Below are 21,647 nucleotides of genomic sequence, written 5' to 3'. Positions count from 1 at the left end.
TTAAAAAGTCAAGCCTGAATTAACATGGTCCCATTCTTCCTGTGGTATTGATGCAAGTATTTGAGAACATTATAGGTAGCTGTAGGTGTTTCATCAGATTGAGTTGTCACATCTAATTCCATTAGATACAGATGTAATTCCGACCACCCAACTAGGACTTCTAGCCTCTCATTTAATTTTACAGAATGATATCATTAATGAAGTTGCAATGTTGCTTTTTTTGTTGGTTTGCTGTTTTTTTTGTTTGTTGTTTTTAAAGTATAAAATTCAATATCTTTGGCTTAAAATGCATTGAAAGCACTGATAGGTTGCCAGGTTAATGACAGATGCCAAACTCTTGTTTGGTCTTGGCATAATTGAGTTGCTTTTGGGGGCACTGAAATGCTTTCTGAATTTCTCTGCGCAGTTTTATTGTAGTCAGATGAAGTACTTTTAAATAGAGAATTCAAAGTGTTGGCTGACTTAAAAATAAAAAAATGTTGAAACTTGAAAATGACTTGCCAGTTTTTGTACATCTTTGGAAAGAGTACAACATGCTAGCAATCTAAGGAAATGATGAACTGTTCATAAAAAGAAATTTTCCAGAGAACAGCAGGGAGGATGAAATATTCAGGAAGAAAACAGTGACAGAAAACAGTTTCAGTCTCTTCTGTGCAAAATTGCTTAAAATCCACTGAAATTCCCAAGTGCTTTTTTATGACTGTTCATGTAAATAAATTTTGATTACCCTCTCCATTGCTAGTTGGAGAACCAAGAAGCCTTTTTGTCATTGCAGTTTTCAATTCTGTATTTCTGCAGAATATTATCACTATAAATCTGTCTAGATCAGTGCTGTCCTATATAAATAACACACTGTATTGCTCAGGGTTTTTTTCTTTCTAGGTCAGAAGCTTTCTTTACTGTTTTTCAGCTTATCTCAGTTGAAATTCTGATTGTCTTGGTACTTTCCAGGCAGTGTGGATCTGAGTGTTTTGCCAGTCAGGATGCCCACGTTTTATTGGAGTCTCCTCCCATCAATGAGGGGAAAACTCCAGAGGGTGTTTGGGATGAGTTTCTTTGCGTTATGGATCTTGTCTGATGTGCTGTAATCATAGGCAGGCAGCTTGACCTGAAGACACTTGAATTTCTTGGCCTCATACATGTCTTTCTCCATATATCAGATAGGGATCTAAAGTCCTTGCTGCCTCACTTCTGTAGGAATGTTATAATTCTATATATATTACAGGAGACTTGGAAAGTTGTGGAGATAGGATGCTACAAGGAGATGGTAAATCTCTCCATAGAAATTAAATGCTAAGTTGGGGGTTGAAACAATGAAGATCATGGCTATAGCAACTCAGAACAGATGGATCTCTAATCTCTTCTGAAAACTTGATGGTACTACTGTGGTAAACTTTTTCAACTGTTACTTTAGGTCTCAAGTTAGAAATAAAAACTTCTGGTGATAGTGTATAGGAAAAATGACAGTTTACCTCCAATTTGTACGTTTCCAAAGATTGTTTCTTTAGCATATCCTTCAACTGTACGTCTCTGTTGGTGCAAGGCTTTTGTAACCAAGGATTTGGTTTCAGAATCATTTGGTAATTTTTAGTGCAGGGTATCCTTGTGATTGAAAGGCATGAATGAAACGTTAGCACGCATAAATAAAGGTTTATAGGGGAGGGGAAAGTACAGAGAACGTTGTGTCACTGAGATGGGGTTTTGTATTTGTTGCAGCATAGTGAAGGTCTTCCTCGGTGGGAGCGTTGTATGGGCTAACCAGCATTGTCCTGGAAAAACTAATAGGAAACTTTAAAGTGGGTGATCAGTCCAGCTTTGTCTCTGAAATGTAGCACGCCACCCTGAACTGATCGGTGCTGGTGTTGCAAGACACAGTCTGGCAACTAGTCAAGAAAAAGAAAATATTGGTAGAAAATTACCACAACCGCTGGTTGTCTCATGATGAATTATCAACATATTTTTACAGATGAAGTTTGCTCACTTTTACACGTGGCTTCCCAAAGCTTTCCCGTCACCAAATAAAGTTTAATGTGTAATTTCACAACTTCTGTAAAAAGAGAAAATAAAAAATCCATAAAAAGAGCAAAAATTATTTTTTGCTGCAAGTTTGAAAGCATTCTCTTACTTTAATGAGAGATGAATCCTATTCGGATAAGGATCTACATCATTTTGGATGAGATTTTTGGATAGCCTGTGGTTGAAAATAAGACTCTAGTATCTGGCAGGGGAGTATTGAATCTTCAGCTAGTTCAAGTGTAAACCAGTTTTGACTTAAAGCATGTGGCACTGTTAACACGTTGAGTGTTTTATGGTAGTGCTTGGAACCGTGAGCATTGCTTTATTGACTTGAAGCGTGGAAAGTACCAAAATGCCATGCAGAACTCTTGCTGCTAAAGGAAGGTACGTATGCTACCATCACAGATCCTCCCAGGTCATCTCATTTATCTTGCTTGAGGAAGCTCTGTAGCTACCAGGGCATCATTTCTGCTGGAAGATGCTGGTGCTTCCTAGAGGAGTCCGTGAGGCATTGTGCGGAAAATGCAGGTTACAGCAAGTACGTTTCAATAGAAAATGCTGTGTGTGTGTGTACTTTGGAGAAAAATATTTTAATCTAGATTTTGGTAATTATTGCAAAATACTATATGTACTGCACACTGTATTTAAAAACTGCATTATAAATAGAAGTGCTATTAAAATGGGAAAAAGTATGCTGCCAATTTTGAAGATGAGTAAGAAAAACAAGAGGGTCATTTTAAACCTCATTTGCTCCTCCAGAGGAGGCAGGACATGTCAACCTTCTGCATAAAGTCCTGTCAAACATTAGCTCTTTTATTGAGGAAAAAGTCCAAGGTTGTATGTACTGCATTGTTATTTGTGCAGGGGAAGCAAAGCTAAAATTACATATGCATCGTTCACTGAATTCTGTACTTCAAATTAGTACTCTGAAAATGTAAGCATTTGAATTTTGTTTGTGCTTAATTTCTGTGTTGGTATGCTGAGTCATTGAGTTGGGGTCAAATCTTTTTTTTCTTATTCACATTTTAAACAGTTTGGTCTGTCAGAAGTTTTTAACAAGTAATTGTTTTTAAAACGAATGATAATACAATGTTTTTGCCAATTTATAAACAAAGAGTGATTCTGTTTAGCACAAACTTGATTGAACTTATATAGTCCTTATCTGATAGGAATTTCAACTGGACTGTTAAATCTTTCAAAGCATTAATCTGATTTTTTTTTAAAGCGGATTATATCTAGTCCAGATGTTTAAAACACATCAGAAGTTCTGTGGAGTACTCGGGGCTGATTGAAGCAGATTGCTTAGAAATGGGTTTTGTAGTTGGGTAACAAATTGCACAATATCTGGAACCTGTGAGAGGCAGGATCCTGGTTACACACAGATGACTTGCAAGTTTCCTCCTTGTGAGAGGGATATGGGTGGGGAGACAGCCCTACATTCCTCTTACCTAGGAGGAGGAACCCCTGAAAGCATAGTGTTTGAGAAATGGAATATAAATGCATTCATTTAGCTTCTGTTTAACCTTGGTTGCACTACCTAACATTTTTGCTGTTGTTTGTCAGAGCAGTCTGTTATTTTAATGGAGTTTTTTACATTACAAACCTTTCATATTAAAAAATGATGACCATCTTTCTCATAAATACTTGTGTGAAGGCATTTCTGCTAAGTACTTTGTTGTTTCTGTGGTTGTGAAATGAACATTAAATATAATTGCTTGTATTGTGTGTTTGCTTGTGTAATTACAAAAAAACCCAAAAGTGTTCCTGCTTTCTCCTGCTGTTTTCAGGTGGCATTGATTCTTCGCAGCCCGTGCACTCTGTGAGCCAGAGCGTTCAGCTTTCCAAGCCTGGGGTTGGGGCACCTGCTTCCTCTGCTCTGATCTCCTCAGTGAGGACGCCGGCTCCAGGCCTTTCTTCACAGCCACGGTCCTCACCCTCCATTACGCAGTCACCCGACTCAGCCCTTCAGGAAGGTACTAAAAAGGAGTGGGAAATTATAATACAGACCTCTATCCTGATCCATGCGCGGATGCGAATGCTGGAAGCTTTATTGCTCTTCTTCATTTGTCTCACTAGAGGACTTCTCCTATCTTGTTGAGCTGCTTTAGTGTTTGTGACACTCTGGTTCTGTTTGTTTTTTACTTTTTTGATTTCCTCTGGTTATATAGTATCACTGGCTTTGCCTGCCTTATTGTCACTTGCATGTCTCTTCATTTCAACGCACTTCACTTAGTTCCATTAAAAAGTTGTTTGCAGTGCTGATATCTTAGAAGAAGGGCTTAAAAGTATCTTTTGTAATCAATCTGTTGCAAAATCAGATATAAACTAGCAACAGTGGAGTTGTTTTCATAATGCCTAGCTGCAAGCTCCAACCTCCTGTGGAAAGCTATTGCAGGAGTTCCATGGGAAAACAGAGAGGCCCTTAAGTAAGCTTCTTCCTATTCTCATGTTGGTGACATCTTGATAAAGAGTGGGTCTTCAGCCTTCTGCCTTGCTAATGCAGCCATGATGTTTTGAGTTGCCTTTTAGGCTGTTTACTATCTCTGTTCTTAGTGTTCTTAATCTAATTTGTTGCAGTGTTTTCTTTCTTGCTATATTTTCTTCTGGTAATTTCAGAATTTTAAATCCTTATGGAAGAATAACTCGTGCAGAGTGGGAGTAGACGCCGGTTTTATTCAGAACAAGGCGATATCGCTAGCCTTCAAAATAATTCTCAAAATTGTAGTGTTCGGCAATCACAGCGTGCTTTTCATTTTTAGCTTTCAGAGTACTCTGACATCCATGTCTAAACTTCTCCTTCTCTTCCATTTCTTCCTTTTTTCCTAAGGAGTAAGGGACCTAAAGAAATAATTTCTGTGAAAAAGATGGAATCAGTTCACAAAGATAATTATTCATTGCTACCAAGTGCTATGTACAGTGTACTGTTTTAAGGAAAATAATTCAGAGCTGTGCTTGATTCTTGCACAGTTCTATAGATTGCTTGGGTACTGGGTAGAATTTAGTTTTACTGCAGCTGTGTTTGCAAGGAAAAAAAAACACTGCTTAACTTCTAAAGAAACAGCATAACCCTGTTGCAGATGAGAAAAAGGACTTGGTTGTTTAATTTTGCTTGCATTATGTATATATAGCACATTGTCACTATATATATATATACGTTTTCTGCAGTGATTTCTAAATAATGTACCACATGTGCATGTGGAATTAAATGCAGATCACTGTGGTCACTGCTGAACTCTGCGCTGAATTCAAAATCATATATGTAAGTTAAGGTTTGTGCAGTAAGTAGCTGGATGAGCACTCTTCACAACCAGTGCTGTGCATATAACAGGAATATGTAGCTAAGTCATCAGGTGCCTGCAATGAGCTAATTGTATTTACATTATTGTAATCAATAATTTATCTGTCTCTCATCAAATGTAAATTTCTACTTGTAGATGGCAGAGTGTTAGAAGACTTTCTAAACATTTTTCAATTAGTTTCTGTTTTAGGAGTCAGAAATACATGATGTATTCTTGGAATACCTTTTTAGCACCAATTAAGTGTGATAACTTCTTTTGTAGAAATTAATCTACCAAAGAAATTGAACATATCTTCTGAATATTTCTCTGGGTTGTTAGAAATTCACACGTGTTTCTCATACAGTAATGAAGTGGGGTGATTTTTATCCTAAGAGTAGTGTTGTCTACATGGGAATGTTCTGGAAATAAGATTTGCATTATTTCAAGTCTGTTTCTTTGCCTGTGTCTTAAGCCTGTGTGTGGGCATTCTTATGTAGCATTTAAATATTGTAATTGTTTAGTTGGTTCTAACCGGGGGGGGGGGGGTTCTTACAGGGGGGAAAAAAACACCTAAAATGTGTTCAAGTTTTGTCTTAAATGTCCATACAGATGTAATGCAGATAAAGTAATCTTCTTGAAAATGGCATCCTAGAGATGGACTTTTGTGTGAATGTATTCTGTCTGGATGTTTTTTATATACTCTCTTATGTTCTGTGTTGTTGAGAGGAACTGATAGGTAACTGAAAATAATACAAAGCTAAGAAAAAGAAGAGAGTTCACTTAGTAGAAATTACTGTTTGCAATATTATAGTGTTCTTATCCTCATAGCATGTGCATTGAAAATATGAGGCTTATGCAACTGAAGACATTTAAAATATAGTCTATTTTTGCATGTCCTTATTTCATTTTCATTTTTGGTGAGGCCTCTATTATGAAACTTAACCTATATAAGCGTACAGTTTGTTTTAAAGTCTTCTATTATGTGAGTGGATGTTACATAAAATATCTAGATAGTTGGTTTATTTCATAGACAGATGATTTCTTAGTATAGTTTAGCACTTCCCTTTTTAAGCAAGGAATTTTTAGGACTGGAAGATTTTAACAAATTATTGGCTACTGTAGACGACTCTAAGCAGAATAATTAGTTATGATAAAGCTTGAATTGCTGTGTCAGCCACCTGTGCTGGTCCCTCAGTTGCCTTCTCCCATGTGCTCCTCTACTGGTTGTGCCACTGGGCTGTGAACCAAAATGAGGGGCTTCTGCATCTGAGATTGACTTTTTAAATGGAGTTATTTTTCAACTAGATCAGTTCATGGATTTGTTTGCATCGTTGAACAGTTGTGCTGGTAGAACGCAGCAGAATCCTAAAGGCAGGAATTTGTAGTACTGCTGGCAACAAAAATAATGTTCTGAGCTGATAAGGTGAGAGTTAAGCCAGCCCTGCCTCCAGACTTCATAATGACCTCATAGTTTCTCATTACTAAATTACTGTCATTCACGTATTTTCATTTATCTTCAGTATTCTTTCTGAACCACGTGTTCTCTTCATGTATGAACCAGTGACAGGAAAAGGAACAGTCCTAGAAATACGAGTTTATTTACTGTTTTTTTTTCCCAAGATTCCGAAGGGGGCATAGTAGAATGTCTAATTCATTCCTTTCCTTTCATTTGTCCATGCTTGGAATTTTTGCATTGATGTGCCCTTTTCAGGTAGATCTACTTCCCATCTTCCTCTGTCTGTGGTATTTGTAAGGAATCTGTCTTTGCACTTACATGCTGTGCTGAGCTTTCATTGTGACTTCTGTTTCTGTTACACTTCGTAACTTGTCTCGTTACCAATCCCTGTTCTGATTTTTTACTTATTACTTGCATGTCAGTGATCTTAAGGTGATTTTTCTCCTTCACCATGATTTAATTGCTCTGTCTTCTTCATCAGGAGTTCTTCTAGGCCTGAGAGAAAGACGTGGTCTCTTCAGCTGTAGCCTCTTTTGGGGCAAAGAAAGTTTTGTTGTTGTTGTTTTGGTTTTTTTTGTATTATTATCAAGTGCATCTGGTAGCCTTAACAGGAGATGGGAACATGAAGCAGTGGTGCTAACAGTACAGAGAGACTAAAACATTATACCTTGGTCATCTTCATTGTTTCCTACTTACATTGAGGAAAAACTTGACTGGAGTTGTAAGACTGTGACGTGCTGAATGAAGAGAAATAATGTCAGTCACTTTGTGCACAAACTCTTTGTGGAAGGTACAGCTTCCCAAGAACGCTGTGATACACCTTTGCTCTGTTTTCTTTGTACACCCACTGTGCACAGATGCCCTTTGCCTTGACTCTTGTTCTTTAGTGAAATTGAAGCAGTGCTTTGAGACTGCTTACATGAATGAAAAAAAAAAAAAAAAAGAAAAGAAAAAAAAATGCATGAAAATAGCAGCATTTGTACCTGATATTTTAATTAAAATAAAGGTTGATGTAGTAGGTTTTAGTTTGGAGTTGGGGTTAATAAATACCATGATGGTTTCAGATTGTTTACTACTTTTGTAGTGCTATATAGTGTTAAGATAAAAAAAAAACGCTCTAGTGTAATGGTGACACTGTTCCTGTGGGAAGTAAAATCCCAAACTCCTGAGTTTGGAAGGTTTAGATCTTGCTATAGTGGTTAACCAGATTGCTGGGAGGGGGAATTATGTTTCTTCTTAGTATGTCTCTTTCTGGCTGCAAGCCCATCTCAAAAACTATCTTAATCCTGTCCCACAGCGAAGGAAATTTAGGAGTTCTCAGAAATGTTTAGACTTAATGAATACACAATGTTACTAATTATAAAATACTGCAATGTGCTTTACTCTTTTTAAAGTTATATGTGCATGTGCTGTTTTGTGTATTGTTCACATATATTTGTTTTAAGTATTATATGTGTATGGTTTGGAGTTGTCTATGAGTTGTCATCAGATCTTAAACGTGAATGGTAATTTTTAAGTATGGGTCTACAAGCTTGAATGTAGGCACTAATTCTAAAATAACACTAAGTTTTCAGGTTTGCCTAGTTTAAATTTCTCTGAAGGTGTTGCTGAAGTGTAAGTTTGTGTTCTTATACATTGTAACAGCAGTATGTTTCATTAATTTCTGACAGCATTCACACTTTGATAGTGAATGCCTCCTGCTTTAAAGGGCAACTGTGCCAAGTAGAAGTTGAGTATCAATGCTTTCGTAACATAATTTAAAATTACCTGGGAAGGAACACATTTATGTATAGATGTTGCTTTATGTAGGCATAAAAGGCCAAACTGCTGTTAATCATGAATGCAGAAAGTCTATGTGTATAAAAGTTACACACGCAGATGCAAAACTTTCTGCTAACTTCTGTGTTACTAATACTTCACTGATTCACTAAAAACTGCTTCTGCTGTACATAGTTCATAGATCAACTGTGGGTCTGGTTCTCTAGATTGTATAGGGTTGTATATTCAACTGTTTGCATGTTGGGATTTTCTCTGGAATGGCTAATACCTCTCACTTATATTGCAATGATTTGTGACTTTTGTTTCTCATCTTTCCTGTCTGTCTGATTCTTATGTTTGTGCTTTCCACTTCACAGGCATGCAGTATGGTGGATATGTTAATAACCAAGCTAGCTCTGCACCAACTCCCTTGTCATCAAGTTCAGATGATGAGGAAGAGGATGAGGAGGATGAGGAAGCAGGTTGGCTTTAGCTTTACACCAGTATCTTATTCCCCTCCTATTCAAGTTATGTTCCATATTTCCCTCCCCTGAAATTATTTTTCTTTATTTAAGACAGAAAGTCACTTTAACTCAGTATGTATCAAGTTAACTAGAAACTTCCCAAACATTAAGTACTATTGCAAACAGAAAGGAGTTTGATAGTGGTCATCAGGTTCTGTTTGTTTCTTTTAATATTAAGATCAGATGTTTAATGTATCTCATTGGGTAATATTCACAGCTTAGAAGACTCACTGAGTTTTAGTATTTTTATTTGAAGTAAGTTTTAAATTACCAAGTGAAGATATCAACATTTTGAACTCTACATTGATAAGAGTTTGTTTTGCAAATAAAGCAACTGCATGCTACTACTTATAATATTAAACAGCACTTACCTGGTTACCCATTCTGTGTATAGGAAAGCCTTCCAATTAAGGTAGTAAAGTAAATATTGAAAGTTTTAAATTCGGGTTTTTTAAGCCAGTAAACTAATCTATATCATTTTTCTTTCTTTTCTCTTTTGTTACATCTCTGCAGCTCAGATACATAGGTTCAGTTTTAACCTGCTTGCTTTGTGGCAATCTAAATGCATTTACTGTTTTTTAGGAAGTAGTTTGTCCTGCTTGATTGAAGTGTTAGGCTCTTGGCTGCAAGGATTTTGTCTGTATTTGTCAGAATTGTCTGGTTTTCATATTCAGTGTTTTGTGTTTCTTGAATGGCAATTATTTCTTCCAAGGAAACTCAAAGAAAAATTTGCTTTGGTGGTTGTGAGGCAGATGCTGTTTGAACTCTGGTTTCTGAAGAATAGAGGTTTTTTGTTGTTGTTGTTGTTGTTTTTGTGCAGGGCTTTCTACTGAGTTTTCTGCAGAAAAGTGTGTTTGCCTAATCGCCCCCACTCCCAAGCTTCTTTTACCACCTTTTTTTACTTATTCCCAAGCCCTGCTAGATACTAAATTTTCTTATTCTCTACCATCCTAATTTCTGAAGATCTGTACTTCTGTTAAAGCCTGTAGTCTTTGAACTGTCATTGTTTTCAAAATTCAGAAGAGTGCAAGGGCATCCAGACTCAAAGCATAAGTTGCCTAACTAACAAGTTTCCTGTTTTATGCCCTGTCACCAAGGGTTGACGTATATCTTAACAGATTTCTAGCTCAGTCTGTGCCAGCGGTTTTACAAAAAACAGGTGTGTTGTACATCTGGTTGTCTGTTTATGTAGGTTCTCAAAGCTTTTTTATACTTGGACCTTTGACTATCTTGCTAACTGTGTGAAAGCTGAAGTTATTTTGATGTAAATAACTAGGTAATCTTAAAAGCGTGTTGTAAGTATCGCTTCTGTCTAGATAGTGTCTATAATTATTATTATTTTTTAATTCTATAACATTTTTTTCCCTTTTTCCTAGCATTTTCTGGTCTGGTGCTTAAAGTACTAAAATAAATGAACAGCTGTTGGAGCTTATTTTAAGTATAGGGCAGCCATTTAATTTTGTGGAAGTTCTTGTGTTCTTTGTTGAGGGAAAATGGTGAAATTTTAGATGCTTTTAGTTGCCCTAGAGTCCAAAGGTATTTCTGATCTGCAAGGAACTGCACACCTCATTGTTTTTGTAATAAACTGCATAGTTCCCAGTGGAGAGTGGGACGTATATTAATTCTTGTTCTCATTGGTACCCTGACTATTCTGAGAATGTGTTACAAAAATGTCAACAGTCTTAAGAAGGAAAGACCTTATGTGTAAGCTCTTCAGAAAGTATATGGGATACTCTGAAGGGAATTTATGTTCTTTTGTTAGGCAGACCCTGTTTGTGCTTCAGAGTATCTGAGATCGTAGTTTAGCTAGAATATGTCTGTATGCTGCTTGTTTTGATTGATATTGTTTTCTGTTTAGTAGAAATAGGACTAAGTTGCATTATTTTTATTTCCAGCATGCATTTGAAATATTTTCTTATTTTCTCTATTTGTCAGTGTGCTTTCTCTTGCCCTCCAGGGAGAACTTGGGAAGCATATAATATTTATTATTTTTGGTAACTCATTCTATCATTAATATCTTCCATGGACAAAGAACAATTTAATTTTATGTACAACTGCATTCTAGATGGATTTCATTTTGTGAGTACAGCTTATTGTAGAGAAAAATGTCTAACTGGTGACATGGTGGTTAAATGGGAAATCTTGAACTAGTCTTATATGTTCAGAGTTGTGCATATATCTTCTTGGTATTCTTCTGAAATGCAGAACCAGCTCTTCTGGTCAGATAAAAAACAACTTAAACTCTTAAGTAAATCTTGTTGACCTAGTAAAAGCATATTTTGACTTCTTAGTAGTAGGACACAGCAAAGCTGTGCCACACATGAAATTGGAAAAATTTTTTTGAAACAGCTTTTTTACATTGTTTTTGTCCTACCGTGTATCTCTCTTTTGCCATTTGTTTTGTGTTTGTTTCTAACAATATGTTGATTATTCATCTTTTCTTCCCTCTCCTTTTTGCAGTGGTAATAGCTTTCAAGTCTTAGGGCTACGGTGTTTGTTGTTGCGTGGTTGTTGGGGTTTTTTGGTTTGTTTTTTTTTTTTTTGTAATAAATCTTCACAGTTCCTTACCAGAGTTTTTAGAAAAAATATTCTCAAAGATTTACCATTTGAAACCTAAAGGGGTTTTTTTTTCTTTTTTTTTTTTCCTAGCACTTGATAGTTCTTCTACTACTAGCAGTGCGTCTCCTGTTCTGAACAATTATGATGCCCTGGAAGGAGGTGGCTATCCAGGTGATTGATTTGTTGTTGCATGTGAATTCTGAATTGTTTCTTTAAATTTACTAAAGTGTCTGCTGTCTGTGATTTTTTTTTTCCCTTTCTGATGTTGATTATTGTCAATCATTGAACAGGTGAGAGGAATTACCTTTCACCTTTATAGGAACTGGGGTAGTCTTTAGAGAGATCAAGCCTTGCTTTTTCAATCACTTCTCACAGATTTAACAGTGAAGTTTGAGTAATAATTAAGAAAAATTTCCCTGTATCACAGGCCATACTTGCCATCATAATATTGAGGGTAATGCTGAAAGTATGCTCTGTGTGAAGGCAGTTATCTTTCTCTAAGTTATGCTTAGTGTTTGATTGTGTTGGCTTACTAGCTGATAGTAGCTGACATGCACCATTGAAGTTTTGAGAGACCAAAGATAGCAGCAGAGATGGCTGGATCAGGTTATTTTCTTTTTATTCTTCTACATGCGAATAAGATTTGAAAAACCTAGATGGTATGCTGCTTATTTTTATCTTCAGAAATATCAGGAATGTCAGGTTCGTATTATGTGACCTAATAGACTACCTCAGTCTGCAAATCTGTCATTTTGGGAGTGGGTGGCAAGGGTGCTTTTAGGTATGTTAGTCAATATTATGTTATATATTTTTATATTATAAATAATGAATTAATTTTGGGAGTCTGACCGTCTAAGAATGTCACAGTAGTTTGCTTAGAAGCTAACAGCCACCTTCCCCATGTCCTTTGGGTTGAGATATGTCATGCCTGTTCTTAACCCAGTGGAGTAGTTTATGGGTTCTTGTGTAAAGCAAAATCTATCAGCTAAAATCTTGATACTGCTCTTGTGTGGTCTGGTTGGTGCGGTAAAGGCAGAAGAGGCATGACTGCAGGAGTGTGAATTTTTCAGATAATAACCAAGCATTTTAGTCTTGTTGAAGACGTATTCTGAAGATGGCTTATTCCTTTTGTTTTCTTCAAAGAGTAACAGGATTAACTTTTATTCTTCTTGTTTTTACACCACCCATCTGAATTGTTTGAACCAAATCCAGTTTCTTAGATGTTGTATTTTTGGGTGATTCACATGCCACTTCTCTTCAGATCTTACCAAGCCTAAATTCTTCTAAGTCTTATCTCATATTCAGAAGCATTAAATTTGAAAGAGTAGCGTTGTTTTATTGTGGTTTTTTTTGTTTGTTTTTTACCATAGTGGTTTTCTATGGGTTGAGGGCTGTGTATTACTTTCATTTTAACCTTTAACAGTTGTGAGACCAAGCTCTGCTGCAGGAATAGGTAGGAAGGACTTGGATTTCTTCAAGAAAAGCCATGTGTCTACATATAGAGATTAGTACTTTAACCTCAGCGTTATGTTTTAAGAGTATTCGTAAGTGGCTGGAGAAGAGACTAAGCATCAGTGGTAAATCCTGGAATATAATTTGGATGTGTATGAGGGTGGCTTTTGTTTTGTTGTTTTTTTTCCTCTTTTAATTGAAAAACTTGTTTTAAATGCTATGGAGTTTTTGGTTTGGTGTTTTTTTGTTGTTGTTGTTTTTGTTTTGTTTTGTTTTTTACAGAATGACATCTAGAAGTTTTGGGTGGTAAATATACAGGTCTATGGTCATCTTCCCACGTATAAGCCCTTTTTGGTGTCAGCTGCAACAGACTTAATTGCTAATGCCTTATTTATATGTGATGAATGCAGAAAAAAAGCTTGCTGGATAATGCAAAAATTATAAATGGGAAAAGCGTCGCTCGTTAAAATGCATTCGGGAGTTGATGTCTTAACTAAGAAATTGAAATTCTACTGAATATCTGAGGGGTATTTTTGTCCTTCCAGAGACACGCTCTGTGACCAGCAGCCCAGTTCCTACTCCACCAGCCCCTCAAGCATCCAAAACTTCTAAGCCCTTTGGTTATGGATATCCAGCGCTGCAGCCTGCCTACCAAAATACGGCACCACCTACTCCTGTGCAGCCTGCTAATCCAAGCCACCATCCTGGGTTTCAGCATTATCCGCAGGTTCATATTTTTATTTTGAAAGTTACCTGATGTAACAAGAAGTCTTTTCTGTATATTTCTTTTTAACATTTTATGTTTATAATTTATGAATGAGTAAATGCTGAGTGTCATGCTGATCTCCTAGCTCTGATTTCCTTGGAAGGCTTTGAACTGAATTTTAAGTGTGTTGCCAAGTAATGAAGCATAGCCACTTCGCTTTTGTTAATTATTCCGGTTATTAATAGCAGCTACAATTTTAAGGTTTATTGTTCTGAAGACCTATACTTCATTGATGGAAACAATAAGGAAGGTCCACTTACACCAGTGAAGCATCTTACAAGTAAGGTGTGGTCCGGAGTCCAGATGAAAGAGCTCCTCAAAACTGGGGTGCATGATGTGTCTGGCTGCCTGCTTCTGTTCTGCTCTCCTGGGTACCAGAGAGCACCAAGCACCCAAACAGTCGTGTACCCAGTTCTCATTAGCGGTGCTAAGATGTGTGTAAAGGCATGCAGAAAAACAAACCTACTGATTTATATATGCTGCTTTTTCTTTAACAATGCTCAGCAAGCAAATGTCACCAAAACTACTGTTGTCAGTGATTAGAATTCCTTATTGAGCTAAGCATAATACCTTAAGGAAGCATGTAGTAGCCACGAGGCCTTTCCTTGTTACAAAGGTAGCGTAAAATATGATATATAGAGAAAACGCTTAATTTTTAATAGAAAAAGATCACTCTATTCAGTGTAGCTTTGTCTACATATTTTTATGTTGTTGTGATTTTTAGGAAAATCAAATGCCACTAACTTGAGCATTAGTTATTAATTTGGAAAAGTTACAGCTTAGCGATCTCTTTTTAAAAGTGTTAGTCATTTTTATTATGATAGCTCAGTTTTAATTTAAATGTCTTACGTAATGAATCTGAAGTTGTTTTAAATTAAAAACGCAAGGCTTATCCTAGTTTTATCTTCCTAAGCTTGCAAGAACATTGTGGTGTCCTTTTATTCCTAAAAGTGGCAAGGCTTATTTTGAAATTCTGGACTTCTCTTTTTTTGAGGAGACATAAGGAGAAGAGGGCATCTTAAATTCAGACTCCAGTCATATATCAGGTGTTGTACAGTGAAGAGAGATCTAGGTTCTTTTTAAGAGCACACAGCAAAAAGGATAAAAAATTGCTGGGTGTGGGAGGAGACATTCCAGTTATACATATAGAATGAAAATTCTTCAGAATGTGGTTGGGAAAGCATTAAAAGAGACTGTACTATGAAGTCTTCTATCCTTGAGCACTTTGAGAATTTACCTGGCCAGGGCTGTGTACATTCTTGTTAGCCCTGCTCGATGAAAGTGTTTTGGACTGCCAGAACTGAGGTGCCTTCTAACGTAACCTTTTCTCCTCTTCTTTGGTGATTACTATATTTAAAAAGAAATATATTTATATGTGTTTAAAATGTTTTTCTTTAATTTGGATGAATTTCACTAATATTTTCAAAGAGGGAAGAAATCTCCTCAGTTTTTCTAGTTAGGTACTTCCCTTTATACCTGGAAAGCTTAAAGGATTATATATGACTTCCAGTGATAGTTTGTATATTGTTTGAATTTGGTCCCATGAAACATATTTTAAATCACTGCTGTGAGACTATATTTTTGTTTGGTTGGTTTTGTTGTTAAACCACTGTTGGTATGCTTTTTAATAGAGCTCTGGAAGAATTCAAATTACATGAAGATTTAAGATAGTTACGTGAACATGACTGTATGTTTATCAGTTTGCAATGCTCTTGGGGCGTTTTTTGTGGTTTTTTTTTCAGCAATATCCAGGTGTGAACCAGCTGTCATCTTCCTTAGGAGGGTTAAGTCTGCAGCATTCTCAGCAGCCAGAAGGCTTGAGACCTGTAAACCTTACACAGGATAGAAATATTTTACCTGTATCTTCAGTTCCAGCTCCTGTGCCGAACTTGAATTCTGATCTTAGGAAATTAAACTGCAGTCCGGAGTAAGTATACGGTGTCTAAAAGAATGTGTTATGTGCTTCAGTGATGGCTTCCTTAGTTTTTGATGTTACAAATAATTTAAAGCAGACTACTATTTTGAAATCTTTGTAATAGTATAATTCCCTTCACTTGAAAATGTTTATCATCTGCATCTTTACGCAAAATGTGAAGTTGTCCTGCCGTCAGAATGCTTTATATGCAGTATGAGTGTAGTTTACTTACTAAAACATAAGAATCTTACTGCATATTTGCCTTGTATTATCCGTCTTTAAATAAATAAAAGAATAAATACTAAAACACCTTGATATCACGCAGTTCCATTTCATGGAATTTTTTTGTAATATTGCATAGGATTTTGTTCGAGATAACTATGATGACTGTACTATTAATGTACTAAATAAAATGTATGTTCAACCATTCTAATACTGCAATTGCGATGAATAATTTTACCTCCAATTAACATCCATCTGCTATTTCAAGTCAGGCACATCTCAGTGTAGTGAAAATTGCTTTCCTCCCAAATACTTCAATTTTAATTAGAAAAAGATATATATTCTTTGCTCCAGATTAACTCATATGGCTGCCCTATTGGCAATGCACGGTCCCACCAGAAAATAGGTCAGAAATGAGGATCTCAAAATCAGTCTTAGGCATGTACAGTACTGTTGATGCTTTGGATTTCTTTAGTACTACTGCTGATTTGAAATCAGTCCTATACTTTGCATTGCATGAATAAAAAAGGTTTTGATTGTCTCGGTATTTTAGGTACTCTTCTGCTGCTTTCTTACATAAATTTTGCTTTCTTGGACTAGTGAATGCTTGATTCCTTCTTTAGTTCCCTTGTTAAAACAAAATAAGATTTTGAGAATGAATAAAACCTGTCATTTTAAATTAAACGTTATATTTAAAGCAATTCTTTCTTGGTTTCAAGTTTGCTTTGCTGTATATGTATTACTGAACTACTTAAGTGATGTAGGGGAGTATTTTTCAATTCTTCTGAAAGTTTTTTTTATAATTCCTTTTCCATTACTCTTTAAATCAGCTTTGTAAAATAAAGGGTTTTTTAAAATTTCAGAGTTCTTTAAAATCTGGAGTTAACACAATGTTTTTAGCATCTTTTAAAAAAAAATCATTTTCAATGAAATGCTTTTATTTCTTTTCAGTTCATTTCGATGTACGTTGACAAATATTCCACAGACACAGGCTTTGTTAAATAAAGCTAAACTTCCTTTGGGTTTGCTGCTACATCCCTTCAGAGACTTAACGGTAAAATAGCTTACCTTTTTAGTATATACATTTAATATATTCTAATATCTTTTTTGGATCAGACAGAATAAGATATAGTGACCTATAATTGCTAAATTTAACAGAAGTTTGGGAATTAAAAGAGAATTTAAACCTTGAAATTGCTACCTCATTGAAATTGATAAGGGAAAAGCTTGGGACTTGCCCTTTTTTTTTTCCTTATTGTTGAAATGGCAAACAGAGACTTGTTTGCTGGTGGTTTTGTGGAGCTCTGAATTGAAGTTTTGAGTGTGGGGGCCAAAACTATAGGACGCTTTTTGAAAAGGTGTTCACAGTGCTTTCTTGAAAGGCAACACTAACATGACAGCAATTATTGTGCCAGTAACAGAGGCACGATAAAAAATTAAATAAAATTGAAATGTAGAAACTGTGTTAAGACTGTTGAGCTGCTGTTCCATTCCATCTAGCTTGTTTATAATTACGTAAAAAGGTTGATAAGTTATCTGATACTGCCTTCTTTTATTCCTGTGAATTTTTTGGCAGGTAAGGTTTGCTGTCTTAGCATCTGTAGTCACAAATTTGACATTTAATAACTAATCTTGCTGTAGTAGCCTTATTATTGTGGCTGACTAATTCTATTTAAATAGTGTAGCATCTGAGATTAATGAGTTTGGATTAAGATAAGTGGAATTATTACTTCTGATGTTAAAGAGATTTTTAATAGGCATTGTTATACACTGTGAAAATGATCTAGAAAAGATAATGAAAAATGATAGAACGTCTGGGCTTTTGAAGCTTTTATACACTGTGCTGCACAATAATGGACTTCATAAAATGTATTAGCTATCTTTGTAACAACTTTCTATTCTTTCATTTTAGCAATTACCAGTGATAACATCAAGCACAATAGTGAGATGCAGGTCCTGCAGGACATACATCAACCCTTTTGTTTCTTTCATTGATCAAAGGAGGTGGAAATGCAATTTATGCTATAGAGTTAATGACGGTAAGTTTTGTAACAGAAGAAGCTTGCATTAATATAATATATTTCTAGTGTTTGCATTGTATCACTCCGTGGGATACTCTTAAGTAGTTTAAAATGATAGTAATCTTAAGACGTTTTTTTAAACATCTGGATTTTGTCAGATATTGTGCATTTCTTAAGAAAAAATCATTTTGTAGTTCTGTGGGAGACTGAGGATGTAATCAAATTACCCCGGCTTCCTTGTGTAATAAAATCAATTTACACCACTGACTGCCATTGTAATGTGCAATTGGACAGATGATGACAGCTAAATACTGTGTGCAATCTAAGCCAGATATTATGATAAGCAGTAGAGATTGAAGCTTGTTGTGAAAGACTGTTTGCACTCCTTTTAACGCTTGTGTTACGTTACTGTTAAAAACGAAGCTTTTTTTGTTTCTAGTTATTTAACTTTGACATATGGGATGTTTTTTGTCATGTATCCTTAATGCAAATATTTTTTCTGTTAATTATTGAAATCTGTTCATTTCAGTGATTGTTCTTATTTGCTAGCAAGCGTATGAATTCTGGAAACCTTTTTTTTCCTAGTTCCTGAAGAATTTATGTATAATCCTCTGACACGATCTTACGGAGAGCCGCACAAACGGCCAGAGGTCCAAAATTCTACAGTGGAGTTCATTGCTTCCTCTGACTATATGGTAATGAATAAATTGTTGTGGTAAGCTTCCACAAAATTGCACGTTAATATAAATGCACTTGAAGTTGGCGTTGAACATGGCACGTTGCTCAGGTGGTGTGTAGTAATTTTCCTACGTAGCACCTGATTTAGATTAATTTAAAAGTACTCCAAGACCAGAGAACACTTAAAGCTGTTTTTTTTTTTTTTTTTTTGAGTTTTGGCAAATGTATACATACAATCCAGTGCAGTTTAACATTACATAGTCTGTTTTGATTGTGGTACAGTGCAGTTTCTGGATATTCCCTCTTAGTGAAGAAATTTTGAAAAGCTGGTTGTGAAATAGCAAGAGAGCTGGGTTCAAATTATTATTATGTTTCTAACCAGTAATCAACCTATGATTGCTATAATAGTAGTCTTGTCTCCAAGAATGATAAACAAAGCTTGGAAATTGGCCCTGTTCATAATGACAGCATTAACTGCAGCAAAAGTAAATTGCTCTTTTAAAATGGAATTGGAGCACTGTGGCCAAGATGTTTGGAAATGAATAAATAAAGCTTGCTATGTAGTTGTCAGTAGACTATTTTTAGCACAAGTTAATGTATTGTATTGTCCACGTTCTGAGAAACCAGTGAGTTTAGAAGAGTAAATTCTGTATCTGGAAAAAAAACTCAATGCTTGAGTTTAGTGTTGGAAGGAGAGTCTAACAGATAGGATTTTTGCTCTGAAACACAATGTTGTATACTTGCAAATAAAATAAGGTTTGTTAACCACTGGGAATTATTTTAAAAAGTTATTTGCCTGGCTGTTAGTTAATTTTATTTTTTGGTATGATGTATAGCTTGCATTAATCTAAATATTCCCTTTGTCACCTTTCTATTGACTGCAGTTCTTTAACATTTCTTTAACTACGATTTTTTTTTTATTTGATTTTTTTTTTTTTTTTTTTTACTTTGTAGCTTCGTCCTCCTCAGCCTGCGGTATATTTATTTGTTTTAGATGTCTCTCATAATGCAGTGGATGCTGGATATTTGACAATAGTCTGCAATTCATTGCTGGAAAACCTAGACAAGTAAGAATATAAGTAATCTTTTAAGCTTAGCTTATAAGTGATTATGAACCGTAGTAACCTACAGTTTTGAAGACAGCTTGCATAGGATGTTTAAATGAGCTGTTCCTCAGGGACAGAAGTTCACAAGATTCTGAAATGAAACATTCACATCTTAAAAACAAGAACAGCAGTAATAAAAATAAAATAAAATAGCCCAACTGAGAAGTGTCTTCCCATTTTGTGGTTAAAGCTGATTTGTGAAGAATATAGAGCTGTAATTTCTAAGAATATATACAAAGATGTAAAGTGCTCATTTATTCTTCAGAACAACAAAAATAATTAAATGACAGAGATTAGCCAGCCTTCGGATGCTGAAACAGCGGAGGTGCTGCATAATGGAATGTTGTAATGGCTAGTGTGATGCTGCCGTGTTGAACTGTGCAATCAGTTTGGGTTTTTTAGATGAGTTAGCTGTATCAATCTGTGCCATCTTCTGTACTTCCCTCATTTTTGCACTGGAACAACATCTGGAATTTTTCTCAGTGCTTTTTGTGCGAGGGCCAATGAACTTCACTATGCTCATGCCTTTCAAAAACTGATACGTATCATATGGAAGCCTTTCTTTGGAAATTCTTTTCTACAGCATCTTATTAGGAAACTTAAAATTTTTCTTTGATACATAAAATTCTTCACATACAAATACTATATTAGTCTTTGTTCAGAGTCTCATTTTTAGGAAAAATCGTAAAATCCCATTTGTTTACAATGCCATATGTAAGATTATGGGCCATGGGATAAATAAATATGTTGAACTGAAGAGACTGGATTTTGATTTAGAGATATTCTGTTATTACATAAGCAAATGAAGGTTTTCTTTAGAATCATAGAATCATTAAGGTTACAAAAGAGCACTAAGGTCATCTAGTCCAGCTGAGAGCAGAATGCACTGTTTTCTGTAGAATGATTGAGAAGACTACCTTCTTGTATGTGCTAGTATAATGCATGAACCACCTCTTCAGAAAACACTGAAGAAGTATTGTGTTCGTGCTTCAAGTCTTATTCTCTCACTGTCCTTTTCTGTTCCCTTTTCACCTTGGTAAGTGGTCTGATTAACGTTAGCAAAAGCTTTATGTATGTGTGAGTGAGAAATGTAGAGCCTAATAGTTGTCTTTTTCTTCTACTGATGCTTAGGCTGCCTGGAGATTCAAGAACAAGAATAGGATTCATAACATTTGACAGCACGGTTCAGTTTTACAACTTGCAAGAAGGTTTATCTCAGCCTCAGATGCTGATTGTTTCAGATATTGATGGTAAGTAACAAGAAAGCGGAGACATAAATTTTTCTGTTTTCCCCCTCTAGCAGAAAGATTTGAGTCTATTGAATATTCCAGTATTAGTTGAATTTTATTAGATGTATAGGGAATATATTTTTGAAAAATAATCACATGCTATCTACCGAATAGTTTGTGCTTAAAAAATGAAAATCAAATATTAATTTTGCTTTGAATAAAGCAAGCTTTGTAAAAGTTACTTATCTCTCCGTAAAGTAGATCTTATTTGGTAGCAGTTACAGCAGTGAGAAATGAAATGTTTTGTTCTATCTTGATGTTATTGTTTCTTTCTTAACTTTTTTTTCCCTTTTCTCTACAGATATTTTCCTACCTACACCAGATGGCTTACTAGTAAACCTCCATGAAAGCAAAGAGGTATGGTTACTCAAAATTAGCTCATCACAGTTAAGCAGTTAAATATTCAAAATAAAAGTTCCTTTTGAAGTTCGAATTCAAGACTATCTGCATGATGTGTAAATGTAATGCTACTTTCTAGTTATAAAAAATATTATACTTTATTTGGCACGTCATTTTTTAACGTTACAATTTTGTTTTCCCCTATCAAAGCAAAGCTATTTGGTATTGATTGTTATGGCAATACAACTTTTTAGAAATAGCAGAAAAT

At 35.4% G+C, this 21,647-nt stretch overlaps 1 protein-coding gene across 3 annotated transcripts in view; it reads left to right on the top strand.

Moving 5' to 3' along the window:
* The window catches only part of SEC24B (SEC24 homolog B, COPII component), a 47,165-nt gene that overhangs the window by 8,449 nt on the left and 17,069 nt on the right, over positions 1 to 21,647 (top strand). The window contains exons 3-13 of one of the 3 annotated variants that reach the window (XM_031607636.2): positions 3,804 to 3,989; positions 8,886 to 8,990; positions 11,682 to 11,762; positions 13,589 to 13,770; positions 15,552 to 15,736; positions 16,898 to 17,000; positions 17,859 to 17,985; positions 18,553 to 18,662; positions 19,600 to 19,712; positions 20,883 to 21,001; positions 21,342 to 21,397. In XM_031607636.2, the coding sequence (XP_031463496.2) occupies positions 3,804 to 3,989; positions 8,886 to 8,990; positions 11,682 to 11,762; positions 13,589 to 13,770; positions 15,552 to 15,736; positions 16,898 to 17,000; positions 17,859 to 17,985; positions 18,553 to 18,662; positions 19,600 to 19,712; positions 20,883 to 21,001; positions 21,342 to 21,397 (1,367 nt within the window). The remainder of the gene's footprint in view (positions 1 to 3,803; positions 3,990 to 8,885; positions 8,991 to 11,681; positions 11,763 to 13,588; positions 13,771 to 15,551; positions 15,737 to 16,897; positions 17,001 to 17,858; positions 17,986 to 18,552; positions 18,663 to 19,599; positions 19,713 to 20,882; positions 21,002 to 21,341; positions 21,398 to 21,647) is intronic. The other 2 variants (XM_031607637.2, XM_090138819.1) reach the window with 2 other exon arrangements.

The sequence above is a fragment of the Phasianus colchicus genome, chromosome 4, assembly GCF_987193195.1.
Source record: "Phasianus colchicus chromosome 4, bPhaCol1.hap1.1, whole genome shotgun sequence".
NCBI lineage: Eukaryota > Metazoa > Chordata > Aves > Galliformes > Phasianidae > Phasianus > Phasianus colchicus.
This window is presented reverse-complemented; position numbering and strand designations above follow the sequence as displayed.